Genomic DNA, 16,601 nt, shown 5'->3' with positions numbered 1-16,601 from the left:
AATCCTGGACTACCTCTGGTACCTTAAGGAACAAGGACTCGCGATCTCCTCCTTGAAGGTGCACCTGGCAGCCGTGTCTGCCTTTCGTCCATCCATAGGGGGCTGGTCCATCTTTTCCAACCAGATGGTTTCCCGCTTCCTTAAGGGCCTGGACCGCTTGTACCCGCCGATACGACGTCCTACCCCGGCATGGGATTTAAACCTTGTTCTGGCCAAGCTTATGGGAGCACCCTTCGAGCCCCTGGCCACGTGCTCCCTGCTCTATCTCTCCTGGAAAACAGCTTTTCTCGTCACTATAACGTCAGCAAGACGAGTTTCCGAGCTCCGTGCCCTAACGGTGGGTCCACCATATACCGTCTTCCACGGAGACAAGGTGCAGCTTCGACCACACCCGGCCTTCCTCCCTAAGGTGGTGTCGGCCTTCCACCTCAACCAGGAGATCTTCCTTCCGGTCTTCTTCCCGAAGCCGCACACCTCACCTCGTGAGCAACAGCTTCACACCCTGGACGTCCGCAGGGCCCTCGCTTTTTATATCGAGCGGACGAAGCCCTTCCGGCGTTCGCCCCAGCTGTTTGTAGCGGTTGCTGATCACATGAAAGGAGAGCCGGTCTCCTCTCAGCGGATTTCCGCCTGGGTGACGGCATGTATCCGGACATGCTACGAGCTTGCTCGCGTGCCAGCATCCTGCCTCACCGCTCACTCTACGAGAGCGCAAGCCTCGTCTGCCGCCTTCCTCGCCCATGTTCCCATCCAGGACATCTGTAGAGCAGCCACCTGGTCTTCTGTCCACACCTTCGCTTCTCACTACGCGTTGGTGCAGCAATCCAGAGACGATGCAGCCTTCGGCTCAGCAGTCTTACACTCCGCCACATCTCACTCCGACCCCACCGCCTAGGCTTGGGAATCACCTAACTGGAATGCATAGGAGCAATCACTCGAAGAAGAAAAGACGGTTACTCACCGTTGTAACTTTTGTTCTTCGAGATGTGTTGCTCCTATCCATTCCAGACCCGCCCTCCTTCCCCACTGTCGGAGTAGCCGGCAAGAAGGAACTGAGGAGCGGACGGGCCGGCTGGGGTATATATCCAGCGCTATAGTGGCGCCACTCCAGGGGGCGCCCAGCCGGCCCGCCGGAGTTGCTAGGGTAAAAATGTTCTGAAGAGCCGTGCACGCACGGCGCGCACACCTAACTGGAATGGATAGGAGCAACACATCTCGAAGAACAACAGTTACAACGGTGAGTAACCGTCTTATCTTATTTTGACTTACCCCCCGTCCTCACGGCGCGGGATCAACGGCCACGGCTCCCCCATCGACTCCGCTTCCGCCACTCGCCCTGGTGGAGTTCTGGAGTCGACGGGAGTGCGTTTGATCCATCAGGGATCGATTTATTGATCTCTGATAGATCGATCACTATCCGGCAGGTAGTCTGGACGTACCCTAACTCTGCACCTGCCAGGGAGATTCCTTACACCACAGCTGCTTTGCAACCACTTGGTGCCAGCCAAGCTGCAGTAAAATTGATGCAATCCAGTCATGATGTCCCTGCAGGTGGGTAATGTGCTGCCCTCTAGTGACTAATGTCAGGACTGCTCCTTAGCATATGGACCTTATTCCTCTTAGTAACACTTGTGTAAATCACATGTAGCTGCTGTGCAGGCAGAGACTGGTGCAAAGCTAACATGGGAGAAGGTCAGGGCTGTCCCATCTGCCCTACAGAGGATAAGCCTTCACCATAGTTCAGCTAAACAAAAAGTTCTCCTGCACCTGGAGCAGATACAAGTTTATGGACTCTATAGCCACTGCCACACACGTAGCATCCCACTGGCAATCAAAGATTGTACAAAGGGGGCAGACACAGGTGAATGCTGGGAGAGGTGTTTTCCAGAGCTCTCGGTCAGGGCTGCTTTTGCCCAGCCATTTAGGTACCATCTTCGGCTCCAGCCAGCAAGTGACTGAGAATGCTAGGGACACAGCTTGTGCGTTAGAGCCAGAAGCAACAGCATGAACAGAGCTATGTGAACCAGAAAGCTTGAAACACTACAGTGCCCCAACCCAGCTGTTCCTCCCTGCACCTCAGTGTGTGGATCTGAGGTATTCCGATGTGTCTGTTGGCTTCAGAAAGGTCACACTGGAAATGTTATTGGATAGAAGTGATAGGATACGTGGACCTCTTTTCAGCCTGGAGAGGGAGTGTTGTTGGAAGTGAGTAGCAGGGGATCTGGAATGATTCACAAAATCCAGAGCTCCTGTACCTGCATAAAGATGGACACTGGAAAGTACAAATTCAAAAGGTATGAGAAAAAAAAAGGTCAAGTCTACAGGAACAGGACAGTGATAGTGTAACATAAATCATGCTGAAAGGGATACACCTCCACTTATTGAAAGGAAACCTAGTTTAAAAAAAATAATTTGGGCTTCTATTTAGATTTCCCTTCTCTGAATTAAAGGCAGCAAATGGTATTGGTGACTATGTATGCATACCCATAAGCATGCAAAAACCAATTACCCTTCCTTCTTAGGGAAGGGAGAGATGGGGCTAGAGAAGACTTCCTTTTTAAAGAAAGTCTCTCTTGTAGAGAGGAACACAAGCAACAAACTACAAGACCTTAAAACTGCATTGTGATTGGAAACAACTCAGTGCCTAACTATAAATTTTAGGAATTGTGCAGTACTAAGGAAAAGCTTTGCACTATTGAAATAAGCAAGAGAAGCTGTATTTAGTTCAAGATTTTGGGTAGCAGAGGGAACCAGGGTGAAGAACAGACGGTTTAAAGATTGCTTGGTAAATATAAGAAAGTGATTAGAAAGGAATTTTATTTTACAGCTTCTGAGGGGGGAAAAAAAACTTTACAAATTTTTTTGGATTTCAAGGATATGAGTCTTCCACTGTCTAGTTCTGTTTTTCTCAGTAATAGCCAAGGCCCAACATTCTCCCTCCCTCTCCCCCACCCCCTAAAAACCACACACACTCAAATAGCCTCCCGGAGCCCCCTCCCTCCCCACCAATTCTTCCGCCTGAAGGGGACTGGGCAGAACTCCTCTGGAACCCAGAAGTGCCAGAGTTGATCAATCCAAAACCAAGCATCTGCCATTCCAGGCCTCTGCTCCCATAGGCTCAAGGAATACAAATTAAATCCAGTACAGAAAAGCAATAGGAACCCAGTTCCCACTCGCTTGAGGCATGCAGTGGCCCACAATTAACACAAATGATTAGATACTAAAATCAAGGTAATAGTACATTCAAACGTAAGGCTTTTGATACTGTCTCGCATGTCCTTCTCATAAACAAACTAGGGAAATACAACCTAGATAGAGCTACTATAAGGTGGGTGCATAAAAGGTTGAAAGTAATCATCAGTGGTACACAGTCAAGCTGAAAGGGCATATTGAGTGGGGTTCCGCAGGGATCAGTTCTAGGTCCAGCTCTATTCAATATCTTCATCAATGATTTAGATAATGGCATAGAGAGTACACTTATAAAGTTTGTGGACGATACCAAACTGTGAGGGGTTGCAAGTGCTTTGGAGGATAGGATTAAAATTCAAAATGATCAGGACAAACTGGAGAAATGGTCTGAAGAACAGATGATGAAATTCAAGAAGGACAAATGCAAAATACTCCACTTAAGAAGGAACAAATCAGTTGCAAATATACAAAAGGGGAAATGACTGCCTAGGAAGGAGTACTGCAGAAAGATCTGGGGGTCATAGTGGAGCACAAGCTAAATGTGTGAACAGTAACACTGTTGCGCAAAAAAAAAAAGCGCAAACATTCTGGGATGTATTATCAGGAGTGCTGTAAGCAAGCCACGAGAAGTAATTCTGCCACTCTACTTTGTGCTGATTAGGCCTCAACTGGAGTATTGCCTCCAATTCTGGGCACCACATTTCAGGAAAGAGGTGGACAAATGGGAGAAAGTCCAGAGGACAGCAACAAAAAGGATTAAAGGTCTAGAAAACCTATGAGGGAATACTGAAAAAATTGGGTTTGTTTAGTCTGGAGAAGAGAAAACGGAGGGAGGACATAAGTTTTCAAAGTAAATAAAGGGTTGTTACAAGGGAGGGACAAAAATTGTTCTCTAACCTCTGAGGATAGCACAAGAAGCAGTGGGCTTAAATTGCAGCAGGGGCAGTTTATGCTGGACATTAGGAAAAACTTCCTAGCTGTCGGGATAGTTAAGCACTGGAATAAATTAGCCAGGGAGGTTGCGGAATCTCCATCATTGGAGATTTTTAAGAGCAGGTTAGACAAACACGTGTCAGGGATTGTCTTAGTCCTGCCTTGGATGTAGGGGATTGAACTAGAAGACCTCTTGACATCCTTTCCAGTCCTATGATTCTATTAACTACCTGATTTGTCCAAGCAATTAAGTCAGGCATACGGGTTACAGAAACTGTACGGTAACCGTATGATAACTGTCCCATGCAAGAACCACTTTACAACCAGAGATTGCTGAATGAATGCAAGTTAATGCTCATTAAATCAAAAGAACATTGCAAGCAATGTCCAGATTTTATTTTGAGGCATGCAAAGCTCTCTCCAGCATTGTGGTTGGAGAGCATCTACCCTTCTCTGCTTGTGAGAGATTTAAAGGACTGCCTAGGGCTAGGCCATCTATGCTGCCCTGGAATATTCCCTTTTCCTCCAGGAACATTTGTTGTTTAAACAAACTCATTCCTCTTCTGCATGACAGAGGAAGAATGAGCTGAAGTCAGAGATATTTATTGCTCAAGTGACAAAAACTATATCATTTATGAACTGCCAAAAAAAAAGCAGCTGTACACTAAGGTCTTCATTTCTTAAGCGCTATCAAGCCCCAAGTGGATATTTCTCAAGGTGATTCCAGGAGGCTGAGAGATAAATGGGCTGCACACAAACTTGCCATAGGACCTAGCCACAAAAGCAGCCAATCTACTCCAGCTGCATCACAGCAATAGATTCGGTATTGCTTTTACACCCACTTGTCTACATCCCCACAAGCAGATAATTCAGATTGGAGTGGAGTGGAGTGTCAGCAGTGAGTGATATCACAGGAAGCTGTGCCTTTTCTTTCAGGGAGATGATCTACCATACACAACCTGGGAGAGGAGAAGAAGGATCCTACAACAAGAATATACACAGCTTCCTGCTGCCTCATTACTGCCTTAGGCCAACCTGTGCTACCAAACTTAGAGTTGCATAGACATAATCAACTGCAAAGCGCGCACCACTGTGTAGTACGTGAAGTCAGTAGGAACAGCTGGCATGACCCAGCTTTATTTCATAAGTTAACAAGCAGCTGTCTGCAAACAACCACCTGCTACCTGCCTAGTGGGGAGGGAGGGGGGAGAGAAATCAGATGAGGTCAGAGATACTATTCAATGACGGCAACAACCCTCAACTGGAAAAGGTTTTGCCGCAATCATAAGCCAAATAACTGAACTCTAATACACTTTAGACACAGCAATGACAAGAGACAATGGTTCTGCAGTGCAGACTTTCCAGCCTTTATATCAGACACTTCGACGTATTCCCTCCCTCCCATGAGTGTGCACACTGCTTTAATTAGAAGCATAAACCCTGGATCCAAACAGTCATGAACTTTGTAACCAGATCCAAACTAAGAACCTCAGGCCCATCTCCAGTCTCAAAGTCGTCAATAGTTTTACTCCAGTGCCTTTGAATAGAGCAGGGGTAGGCAACCTATGGCACGGGTGCCGAAGGCGGCACGCGAGCTTTTTTTCAGTGGCAGTCACACTGCCTGGGTCCTGGTCACCAGTCCGGGAGGCTCTGCATTTTAATTTAATTTTAAATGAAGCTTCTTAAACATTTTGAAACCTTATTTACTTTACATACAACAATAGTTTAAGTCTATAATATATAACTAAGAAAGATCTTCTAAAAAGGTTAAAATGTATTACTGGCACACGAAACCTTAAATTAGTGAATAAATGAAGACTCGGCACACCACTGCTGAAAGGTTGCCAACCCCTGGAATAGAGCGTTGGTCATAACAGCACACTTCGCTGCTTCACTTCATCAGGCCAGCCAGAGGCTCTCTCCTCTAAGTCATCATATTTGATTAATTTGCTCAGTTTCTAATAGATCACTAATGGCCAAGTTCACATTCTTTTGTATTTAATCAGGAAATAGGGTCCTGCTGTCATGCACAAATCAGACAGTTGTATCAGTGCAACCCCAAGCAGGATTTCTAATGCGAGTAGGGACACTCTTCCCCAACAAACAAAAAAAGATACATGAATAGTACTGGCATCAGGATAAACTGCTAAATCTTGTCCCCACTGCAGGTGCTGGAGTATGAGTGGCACCCAGTGGACATAGGAGGCATTTAATCTCTGGGTAAGATTATTTAGCTCTTAGAAATAAAAGCTTGGATAGCAGAAATGAGCCTCCAAATTGGAGTTTGGCACTACAAGTTTCCAAATGTGTTTGGAGACGTGTTTAGTTCAGGCTTTTGTGTGTATTACATAATAGGGCAAACTTGATCAAATATCATGAAGTCCCTCCCTATTAGTAAAGCTGTGTTCCATAATATGCACTCTCCTTCTGCATGCTTCCACAGGGAAGAATCAGTGCTGTATCTGGAGGAGTCTTTTGCCAGTAGCTGGCCCAACCAGATTCAAAGCCCCAGATGCAGACACTCCCAAAATTTGTAGCTTTGGTCCACCTTGGGGTACAACAACAACACTTGTAACATCAGTTTCAGTAATAGGAAGTAACGGCATGAACACTTCCAGAGACTGAAAATTCTTGTCCGAACATAATCTTTACCAACAGTTTATTTTAAGTAGCAAAAGAGAAAAGGAAGATGGTAAAAATGTGTAAGGTAAATGCATTCACATTTAGACCTGATGTTTGCCTTTTCTTCAGAGCAATAGTCTTTTGATTTCCCTTCCAGTACTCCATAGTCTGCAGTTAAAACCAGACTTGAATAGACAGAGAAAACATCTCTACTCCCAAATAACTCACTGCCAAAACACTGAAGGAGCTGAACAATAAGAGATGGTGTAGGATTAGCTAATCCATAGGACACCTATGGGCCTCTAATATACCCAGGGGCTCTGAACTACAAATTCTCTCACCAACAGCTATGCTTTAATCTCCTTTCCTGAAGGAGACTTAAAGATGGAAGAGTCTCATCAGATGATCCTCTGCCACTGTAGGATTATTCCCATTTGTGTTAGTGCTACACCCAGATAGGACTTTAGATGTCTCACACAATACAATCCCACAGCTTCTATTTTGTTGTGTGGGTGGGTGGGTGTGTGTGTGTGGGGGGGGGGGGAAACAAAAAACAAAAAAATACCAACCCTTGACTCCTGGTTATGTTCCTTGCACCATCAGCATCCTGAGAGATTCACTTCCCTCCTGCTGACACTAAGTACTTCCAGAAAGTCACACCACCCTTTCACTAAGATGTATGGCCAGGCAATCACTATTCTCGCCTCCTCAGCACCTCCAAATAATGAATAGCTAGTCAGTGTCTGCAGCTGAAGGGAATTGCACTCCTGGGGACAGCACTTCCAGGAATGATAGAGAGGAACATGCCATCATCCAGGGAGCTCACCTAATGCAGAGTCTGCAGCCTGGTCAGGGACCCATGGAATCATTACAGTTCATTTCTATAGTTCTACTCTGATTGGCTCTGCCCAGTACAACAGCTGCTCATCATCTTTTGCTTTCACTCAGTTCAGCCAGAACCAATGTTAACATCATTGATTTCAGGAAAGCTGGTCAGCCCCAGACACACCATACCTTCAGGTAGACCGTGGACAATTTATGGCAAATTCAACATAGCTACAGATTATACAACATTGAATTGTGTGAATCCCCTTCCCCCTAGAACATCCTGCTCACAGGAGAGCTCTACCTTTCTTTTCTGAGATGGCCAGCCTCATAGCTTGCTGTGTGGTACCTCTGTGGTCTTTCTTTGGAGCCGCCACACTAGTCTGCTTCTGTCATTGGCCCTGTTCAGCTCCTGGAAACCACGCAGGTCTCCAGTACGGCTGTACTCCAAGACTGCTGGCTGTAGAACTGTGATGGGAACACTGTAGTTCAGGTGAGGGTATGTAGCCCCTATGCTGTTGTCCTTTGTGTTGCTAGCAACAATCCCTGTATGTGGGGAAGAATAAAAGGAGAGAGTTTGTGAACTCTCTGGTAGCTTAAGAAGTTAAGCACTAAAAACATGCCTCCATACAATGGATAGATTGCAGGACCTAGACAGAAGCAGAATACGTCCTTTGCTACTTTGTATCAAGCACAGACAACCTTATTCCCCAAATGTGGGCCATCAGTGCAAAGAAAGAAAGGCCAGAGTAAGATTTCAAACTCCAAAATACAAAGAAGGATAAATAATAATGCTTAGCATTTAAATAGCTATTTACATCTGCACCATCTGAAAGAACTTTGCAAAGGTGGGTAGGTATTTTAACTTCATTTTTTCAGATGGGGAAACAGACACAGATATTTAAGTTCCTTAGCATAAATGCTACACATTTTAATCAACAGCAGAACTAGTTCTTATAAGTCCGAGTGTAGTGTCCTCATAAGAAGCTTGCCATTCCGAAGAGGACATAACTGAGGGAAAATAGTGTTATGTTTTCTAGCTTCCAAAAGGGAATTGCTAACACAAAAAGGATACAAGTACTGAAACATGCCCTTGACCTAATACACACTTTCTACTGATAAAATAGTCATACTAAAGAATCAGGTATCCCACAGCAGAAACAATTTGCTATTGAGTTTTGTGGTTATAACAGTATACAGGGAAGGATCTCCTAGCTCCTTCTCATTGCACAGAACATGCCGTCAGCACTTCAGACAGCCCTGCAAGACCCTTTCTGAAGGACTCTACACTGATTAAACTAGATATATAAAAAAAACCCTGATTCCCCCCCCCACCCTTTGTGGGGAGACTGACTGGCAATTTTAGGCCCCGTTCCAGCAAAGCACTTCAGTACTTGATGTAAGTAGTCCTATGCAACAGAAGTATTCAAATGCTTATAGTTAAGCACATGCGTTGCTAGACTGCAACCTCGGGACGTGGCGTATGAGAGGAATGGTTATGTAGTCCAGCTTAGTGCAGGCTGGATCCATGTAGTTCTTCCAGCACAACTCTACTAGCGTTCCCCAGTCCTGGCTTGGAACTTCAGTAGCTATTCCAGCCTTGGACAGTCCCCTGCTCCCACCTACTCTGAAAATGCAGTGAAAATGTCCTATGTAAGCTCTTTCATTAAAGGCTACTAAGTGTACTGAACTGTATAATTTGAGATATGCACAAAGAGATAACATCAGGAGACCCCAAAAAATCTTTTTCCTGGTTACCAGACCCAGGATTTCAACTATGTTTTCAACGGAGTGTATTAACTTGCTTAGGCCCTTGATAAGAAAGGTTTCAGCTAGTCACAATGAAAGGGGAGTATCAAGTTCAAGTGACAAAGTATTCATCTAGTGGGTAAAACAAGACTGGGAATCAGGAGCCTCAGATTCTATTCCTACCTCTGGTGAGTGTCTGTGTGACTTGCATGACAATCTGTATCTCAGTCTTCCCGTTGAAAAGGAGGAAATAATCTCACAGTAGATATGCACTGTGAGGGTTAATTTTTGTGACACATTCTGAAATCCTAAAATGGAAAGCATTACAGAAACTTCGAGTATCATCCCCTCATCCTACCTTTTCTGTGATGGTGGCCATTTAACAACGTGTATAATCTTTGTAAAAGAAAAAAGCTCTCTCCTGAACGGGGAGGTAAGGGGAACAGAGAAAGCACCCAGCCATGATGGTTCATTACATGACTGGCCATTCCCCTCATTTGGGGTGGGGTGAGGGGAAGGGAGATGAACTGAGATGAAGCATATTATTTACCAAGGAGCTTTCCGCTGTTTGTGGAGAAAAGGGCCCCCCCACTTGAGCCACCATGAATCGCACAGGTTGTCTGAAGCATCACTGGCTTCTCATCCACCGTGATCACAGCTGACAAGATTCCTGATGTCACTGATGGGCCGCAGCTCTGGCCGAACACACCAAAGCCAACAACACTCACTTCTTCTCCTGCATGGAGAAGACAACAGCAGCAAGAATCAGGTGGCTCAGGGGAGGGGAGGTAAATAAAAGGGTGAATTCATGTAGTAAATAAGCAGCAGGAGTGGATGAGCTCTTAGACAAGCGTTACATGTAATGGAAGAAGTCAGGAAAAAGAGAATGCAGAATACGATCTGGAAGTAGAATGTCTGTTGTCTAATGAGGTGTCAGCCATACTTGAAAAGTCACTGGTGAAAATTTTCCGAGAGCACAAATGGCAATTAGATGCTTAACTGCCATCTGTACCTTTGAAAAACTCCCCTACCAGCTACAGTAGGGACATCTGTAGTTCTTATTTTCTGTCCAGTTTTGTAACTGTCCTAGATCCCATTTTATTATTCTTCTGTTCATGTTTGTTTTCACAGTTTATTCCAGATTGCTGCGTTAACATTATACTATCGATTGCTTTCAGTAGTATACAGCACATCACCATGCTGTGGGCAAGACACAAAAGTTTTCACTGCCCTGCAGATGTAAAATTGATCCCTACACTAAACTATAAGAATGCGCTCTCCACAACTTCTATTGTTTACTGTCCTTCAGCCAGTTTTCAGGTCACGTGACAGCATACATATCCAAGCTAAAAGTGGATGCAAACATTTGATATGGTATCTTAACAAATCTTTAGTGAGATCAAGTATGTCACGTCTGTGTTCTCTTCCTCTGCTTTGCACTTTACAGGGCTTGAACCCAGTAACATAATGACTGCATGTGCGGATGCAGCACAGTATGCTTAGTGATAGCACTCACAGGTTTGGACACCGGAAAGTGTTTTACTTGGAGGGAATGCTAGCCAGGCCACTAACTTTAAAACATAACCCCAGTCTTTTGATCTGTCACTTGACCAGCCAAATAAGAAGGGACATTTGTTAAATATCTTACCCTGCAAGATGGCAAGCACCACCTCTTCCTATCATTGAATGAAGGTGTCAAGTGCAGCACTTCCCTTAGTACTGTAGTACAAATCTTGGCCTTGGGTGCAACTGCAAGTCCTGGTCACGCAAACCCCTGTTCTAAAGGTAAGCATAACCACACAGCTCTTTGAGCTTTCACTTCTCCAGCTGAGGATTCAGGCCCTTGGAGTTTGAGTTACCAGTCAGACATCCAATCCATGACCAGTGAAGCTACAAGCAGGACAGTAAATAGAAGAATAGTTACCTGGACCAAACTTGGTAGCTAAAACAGGTTTTGCAAAACACAGTAAGCTTTCTTCTAGTTCTACCACTGCTATGTCATAGGGAGAATCATCGTTTGTAGTAAACACCACTTTCCCTTTAAGGACACAGCCCCTAGGAGCAAATACAAACAGAGTTTTTCAGTGTAAGTCTGAAAATTATAGTTTTGGAAAGGAATACAGACTCCAAATCTAGTAAGATGTTGTACATCAGGTTCAGGCCTCCAAATTAACTGACTTCATCCATTTTGTGGCAAAGTTCACTCGCAAGGAAGCAGGATTTAACTCTTCAACACTTATCAGTGTCACACAATCCCAAGAAATCTTCATATACCAATATGGTGTAGGTAAAACAAAGCAGGTCCAAGCAGATTAAATGCCCTACGTGTGACACATCCCATCACCTCAGCAATCCATGTGGTCCCTTATTTGTCCCAATACCACATCCTGCAGGGTCTGACTGTCTCCTGCCCAGTGCCCTCAGTTCTGAGCTGAGCTCCAGATTCTTTTACTGCTACTGCCTCAGCTCCCCTTTAGAAGTGCTGAGGCAGTCCCCAGTATCCCTTGCACTGGTATCAGGTGGGACGCAATTGCATTAGGTTGCACTGAAAATAGTAAAGCTCTTTTGAAGGCAACAGGGAAGGGATCGTTTTAAACCACCTGACAAAGTGTCCTTAGATCCAGCACCCTGGAATGTCACCTACCTGAGACTGCACCCCAGATGCACAAAGAAACATTTAGAACAGGAAGCAGGGGAATGAATGCATCACTCAACAGGATAAGACATAAAATTCACCTTAGAGTCACACTAGCAGAGAGTCTGCCTTCTTGGATTAGAAAAATAAGACACAAAAAAGGGATCTTAAGAATGCCATCTACAATAGGTATGACCATGAGATAAGGATCTGGTCAGAGAACGGAAACTCTTCAGAGTGAACCTCTGATCTTGGACTGACTCCCAGACCTGTTAATAGTCCAAGCAGCGATCACTATTATTGACATACTGACTACAACAGGAGCTTGATTCAGGAGAGTCACTTTTGTACAGACATTCTAAATAACTTCACCTTCTCTACCACAGGGAGCCTGCAGAAGTTCTCTTGTAGTTTTGAGGACAGCAGCCTCATTCTTCCCTACATCTGAGTTTGACTCCCCTCCAACCCTCCAGTTGCACCTCTAGGCAGTTTCCCCTATTGGCCATCTATGCTACTCCCAAGTTGGGTGTTGCCTTGCTTAGAGAGGGACAGGAGATGCTTAGAGCCCTGCAAATCTGTGGATAACCACGAACATGGTCCGCGGATCAGATGTGGATACAAATTTTGTATCTGCGCAGGGTTGTAGAGATGCTCACTCTTTCAGTAGCACTCTGCCTGGGAGCCATGAATAAAGTATTAGCCAGGGAGTCTTCAATTTTGAACCTTCCCACTGCTGCAGTCCCAAAGTGCACTTCTTAACTTCCTCTTAATCCAAAGTGCTTTTAGTTAAAGAGCTTTGGCAACAAGTTGTTTACAGAATACTGAAATTTCCCCAGGTTAATATATGGCTTCTTTGGTTAGTTCATAGCATACTGTGCAAGTTGTGTCTTGCATGCTTCTCTGAAATTTGTGATTTGCACTGCTTGCTATACACTGTAATTGTTTTACGTGTAAAGCCAAGTGGATTTTTGAATATAGTATCCCTTCACACATTAGGCTAAAATATGTGATCAGGTGAGAACCATGTTGATAAACACCAGGGACAGACTGACAGTAATTTTAATTCATAGAACATATTTGACCTCTGGAAAATGTATAAAAGGGATGCAGAGAATAGCGATACAAGTGTTTGATACCTTATCAAATGCAGAGGTTGCCAAGCTATTTTGCAGCAGCCTCATCAGCAAAGTGCAGAGGCCTCAGATGACCATCACATCTGCTCAAAGGGTGTCTGTCTTTGGCACATCCAAATGTGGGATCCTCTCATTGGCCCCAGGTTTGAAGGCTGTCTGCACACTGACCCTGGCCCATACTGTATAGGTTCAGAAAGGGCCACGAATAGCATGACAAATCAATGTTGGGTATACGCGTGGCTGGGTCGGTTAGTGTTTGATATGGAACACACTGGCCATTTCACACTTATTATCCAGAACTGCCAGGTTGCTCAAATATTTGGATGGCAGTGTTTGTTAGGAGATGCAGAAGAGTTTTATTAGAAACTTCAAAGCAGTAATTTAAGGAAGAGGCTATAGGCTGCAGTGTATGGCACTTCGCAGATTATTGCATTACCACATTAATTGCATTGTCCTACTTACTCTTAAACAAAGTCAAACAAAAACAAGAATCAAGACTTACTTTTCAGGGCTGTGCTGTACCCTTACACAGACATCCGAGGCATCATTTACCACATGTCGACAGGTCAACACTAGCCTTGAACTGACCAGCACGCCAGATCCCCAGACTTGACCACACTCCACCAACACCACTGCAGACAGGAGATACTGTGCAGGACCAGGGCTGACTGCCATCTTCCCAACAGGCTTAGCAACCAATTGCACATGAGGCCACCAGGTTTTCATAGAACTTCTAGACCCAACCCAGGCACTCCTGACATTCTCCAGAATATGGCCAATTGAACAAACCAACGTCAATCCAACCCATTCATTGGCCTTCCAACAAAGTGGAGCCACAATTATTCCAACCAGATTAAAACTATCTTCAGAGCACGCAAAGACTCCTCCTCCTTCGGTGCCAGGCAAGCAACGAGCATCAGTCAGAATAAGGACATTGCCTTTTCCAGCTAGGTTACTCACTATCCCTTTACTAAGAGTGTTCATGAAAATGTCTGGGCAAAATGAACCAAAAGGGGAACCACAGGCAAATAGCGTGTCACCTTTCCTCAATGACTCAGCCAGCACACAGCTCACTTGAGCTATACCAGGTGAGCTGAGGTCTGGGATTTCCAGCAAGGCAAACCAATGCAGATAGCGCAAATCATCCAAGAGTGCCCCATGCTCCTGCTCATCTTCACTCCTACAGAAATGCCACTGCTCAGCCCGGGTGAAGACTTTGGAGAAAGTGTCCTGGAACTCTGGGCAGGGCACCATCATAAGGAGCTTGGCATCATGCTGCCTGAGGGTGCCAGGAGATCCCTGTTGGTTTGAAAGGGGATTGAACCCCAGAGCTGGGCTGCAGGCCCCTAAATCTTTACCCAACACACCCTTACCATTCCCTTTGCTTCTACTTTCTGCAGCCCAGAGAACCTGGATCTGAATATCTGGGGAGAAGCTGTTCGCCAGCAGGACACTGCACTGGGACCAGTTGCCTTGCTTTGCTGCTATCACCTCCTCCAAGAGGAAAGGAGAGAAGATGGCTCCATGGCACAGCACAATCCCTGGACTCTGGCTCAAGATGATCCCACTACAGCTCCAGGATCCCTGGGCTGGGGTCCCCACGGAATTCCCACATGCGCTGGAAGCACTAATGACGCAGCAAGCCCTGTCCCCAGACAGCAGCATTATCTCAGTCCCAGGCTTGGCCACTGAAGCTGCCTGCAAGGACTAGACCCCCTCCCCGCACCGGAGGGTGCAAGGCAGAGATGGGAGGAGTAACCGCAGCCTCCCCTGCAGAGGCGCGGGTGGCGTGTGCGTGGGACAGGGCGCTGGGGAGGTCACCAGGCAGCAACAGCGCCCGCTACGAGCGGAGATGGGCCCGCCGGAGGGGCGGCGCGGGGGCTACACGGACGCGACAGCCCCGCCTGCGTGGGCAGAGGAGCTGGGGGCGCTGCGGGAGCAGGTACCAGAGCCCCAGGCGCAGGGACTGTCCGGGCCGCGCACCCCGGGGGCTCGCGCAGGGCAGGCTGGCGGCGGCACGAGAGCCAGGACCGCGGCAGCTCCCCCCCAGTCACCTCGGGGTGGGGGTAGCGCCCACCCTGCAGACCCACGGCCGCAGAGCGAACGCGCCAGCCTCATTAGCTCCGCCCTCCACCCACGTGAGCCCCCAAAGGTTTCATTTTATTGGCCGCCCTGTCCGCGAGCCAGCGGGGATTGGTCGGCGTGACTCAGGCTCCTACGCGGCGGGTGGCTGCGCCGGGCCCGGGCGAGCGCATTTGCGGGCCCTGCGTGGGGCGGGGCGAGTGTCCGCGGGAGGCCAGCCCTGGCGGCGCGCTGCCTGCTGGGAGCCGGCGGAGCCGTTCGCCGGCGGCTCAGGGCCGCGCCTGTCCCCGCATGGCAACGTGGCACCTCGCTCCGCCTCCACGCGGCGCCGAGCTGGGCGGACCTCAGGCCGCGGGCAGCTGGAGGCCGCGAATTGCCAGGGAGGGGCGAGGAGCGCGTGATACAAGGGGAGCCAGGTGCGGGCTACGGTTGAGAGCCCGGCTCCCCCTGCCGCGCAGCAGCCCGCAGGGGGCCAGGGACAAGCTTTTCAGCTTCACAGCACGCGGAAGAGCTCTGTGAAGGCGGAAAGCGTGTGTCTTCCACCAACAGACCACGGGCCATTAAAATAGCACCTCACACTCCTCGGCTGTCTGGGCGTTCGTGTGATCCACAGACACATCCCACCCATGCCAAAGTCTTAGCAAGATTCTGACCTCAACAATCTCCTGTGGCATTGAGTTCCAGTCTAATCCAGGGGTCCCCAACGCGGTGCCGGTGGGTACCATGGTGCCTGCCGGGGCATCTAAGTGTGCCCGCGTACTGGCCGGTGGAAATGCCGCCTAGAAGCAGCGTCATCCAGAGGCTTCGCCACTGAAATGCCGCCGATTTTTAGCAGCAAAGCCTCTGGGTGATGCTGCTTCTCGGCATTTTGGCAGTGATGCCTATTGATGTTGCCACTTGGCAGCATTTCAGCAGATGTTCATCCACCACCACGGTCCTTCGTGGCTCATCGTCTGGCGCCCGCCAGACAAAAAAGGTTGGGGACCACTGGTACTGCATGTTCCTTTTGTCAGGTTTACTTTTCCCACTTTTTGTTTTTATTGGTTGGTGCCTTGTTTTTGCATCCTGAGGGTAAAATTTCCTCTCTTAAAAAGCTGCTGAAAATATTTCCTTCTAGGGAAGGTGTACCAGATGGATTGACTCCTAACATATGCAGTAAGGATAAAGACCCTGATCCTGCAAACACTTAAGGGAAAGAAGTTAAGTGAGTAGGTCAGCAGACTGATATTTTGTGACCTTTAAAGAGTCAATGTTTTGCATGTTATACTGAGTGGGCAAGTCAGTATTCCACCCTGGTCCCAGGGCCTGACAGGGATATTAGTTGGCATCTCCTTCATGGAGCCATGATCACAGGTGTGTACTTGCTTAGCACAGTTCACCCCCTCTCCCCAACACATGTCCCATCTCCAGCATGAGGGGGACCCTGGTGGCAC

At 47.1% G+C, this 16,601-nt stretch overlaps 1 protein-coding gene across 5 annotated transcripts in view; it reads right to left on the bottom strand.

Annotated features, from left to right (window-relative positions):
* Positions 1–15,130, bottom strand: part of TYSND1 (trypsin like peroxisomal matrix peptidase 1) — a 32,793-nt gene extending 17,663 nt beyond the window's left edge. For 3 of the 5 annotated variants that reach the window (XM_045023980.1, XM_045023979.1, XR_006581039.1), the window contains exons 1-4: positions 13,589–15,129; positions 11,243–11,373; positions 9,869–10,054; positions 7,874–8,115 (exon numbers count right to left, since the gene is read on the bottom strand). In XM_045023980.1, the coding sequence (XP_044879915.1) occupies positions 7,898–8,115; positions 9,869–10,054; positions 11,243–11,373; positions 13,589–14,751 (1,698 nt within the window). In that variant the 5' untranslated portion in view covers positions 14,752–15,129 and the 3' untranslated portion in view covers positions 7,874–7,897. Of the gene's footprint in view, positions 1–7,873; positions 8,116–9,868; positions 10,055–11,242; positions 11,374–13,588 lie in introns of all 5 variants that reach the window. The other 2 variants (XM_045023981.1, XM_045023982.1) reach the window with 2 other exon arrangements.
* Positions 15,131–16,601: the final 1,471 nt, after the last annotated feature.

The sequence above is a fragment of the Mauremys mutica genome, chromosome 7, assembly GCF_020497125.1.
Source record: "Mauremys mutica isolate MM-2020 ecotype Southern chromosome 7, ASM2049712v1, whole genome shotgun sequence".
Lineage (NCBI taxonomy): Eukaryota > Metazoa > Chordata > Testudines > Geoemydidae > Mauremys > Mauremys mutica.
The sequence above is the reverse complement of the archived record's forward strand: the minus strand, read 5'-3'. Positions and strand labels throughout refer to the sequence as shown.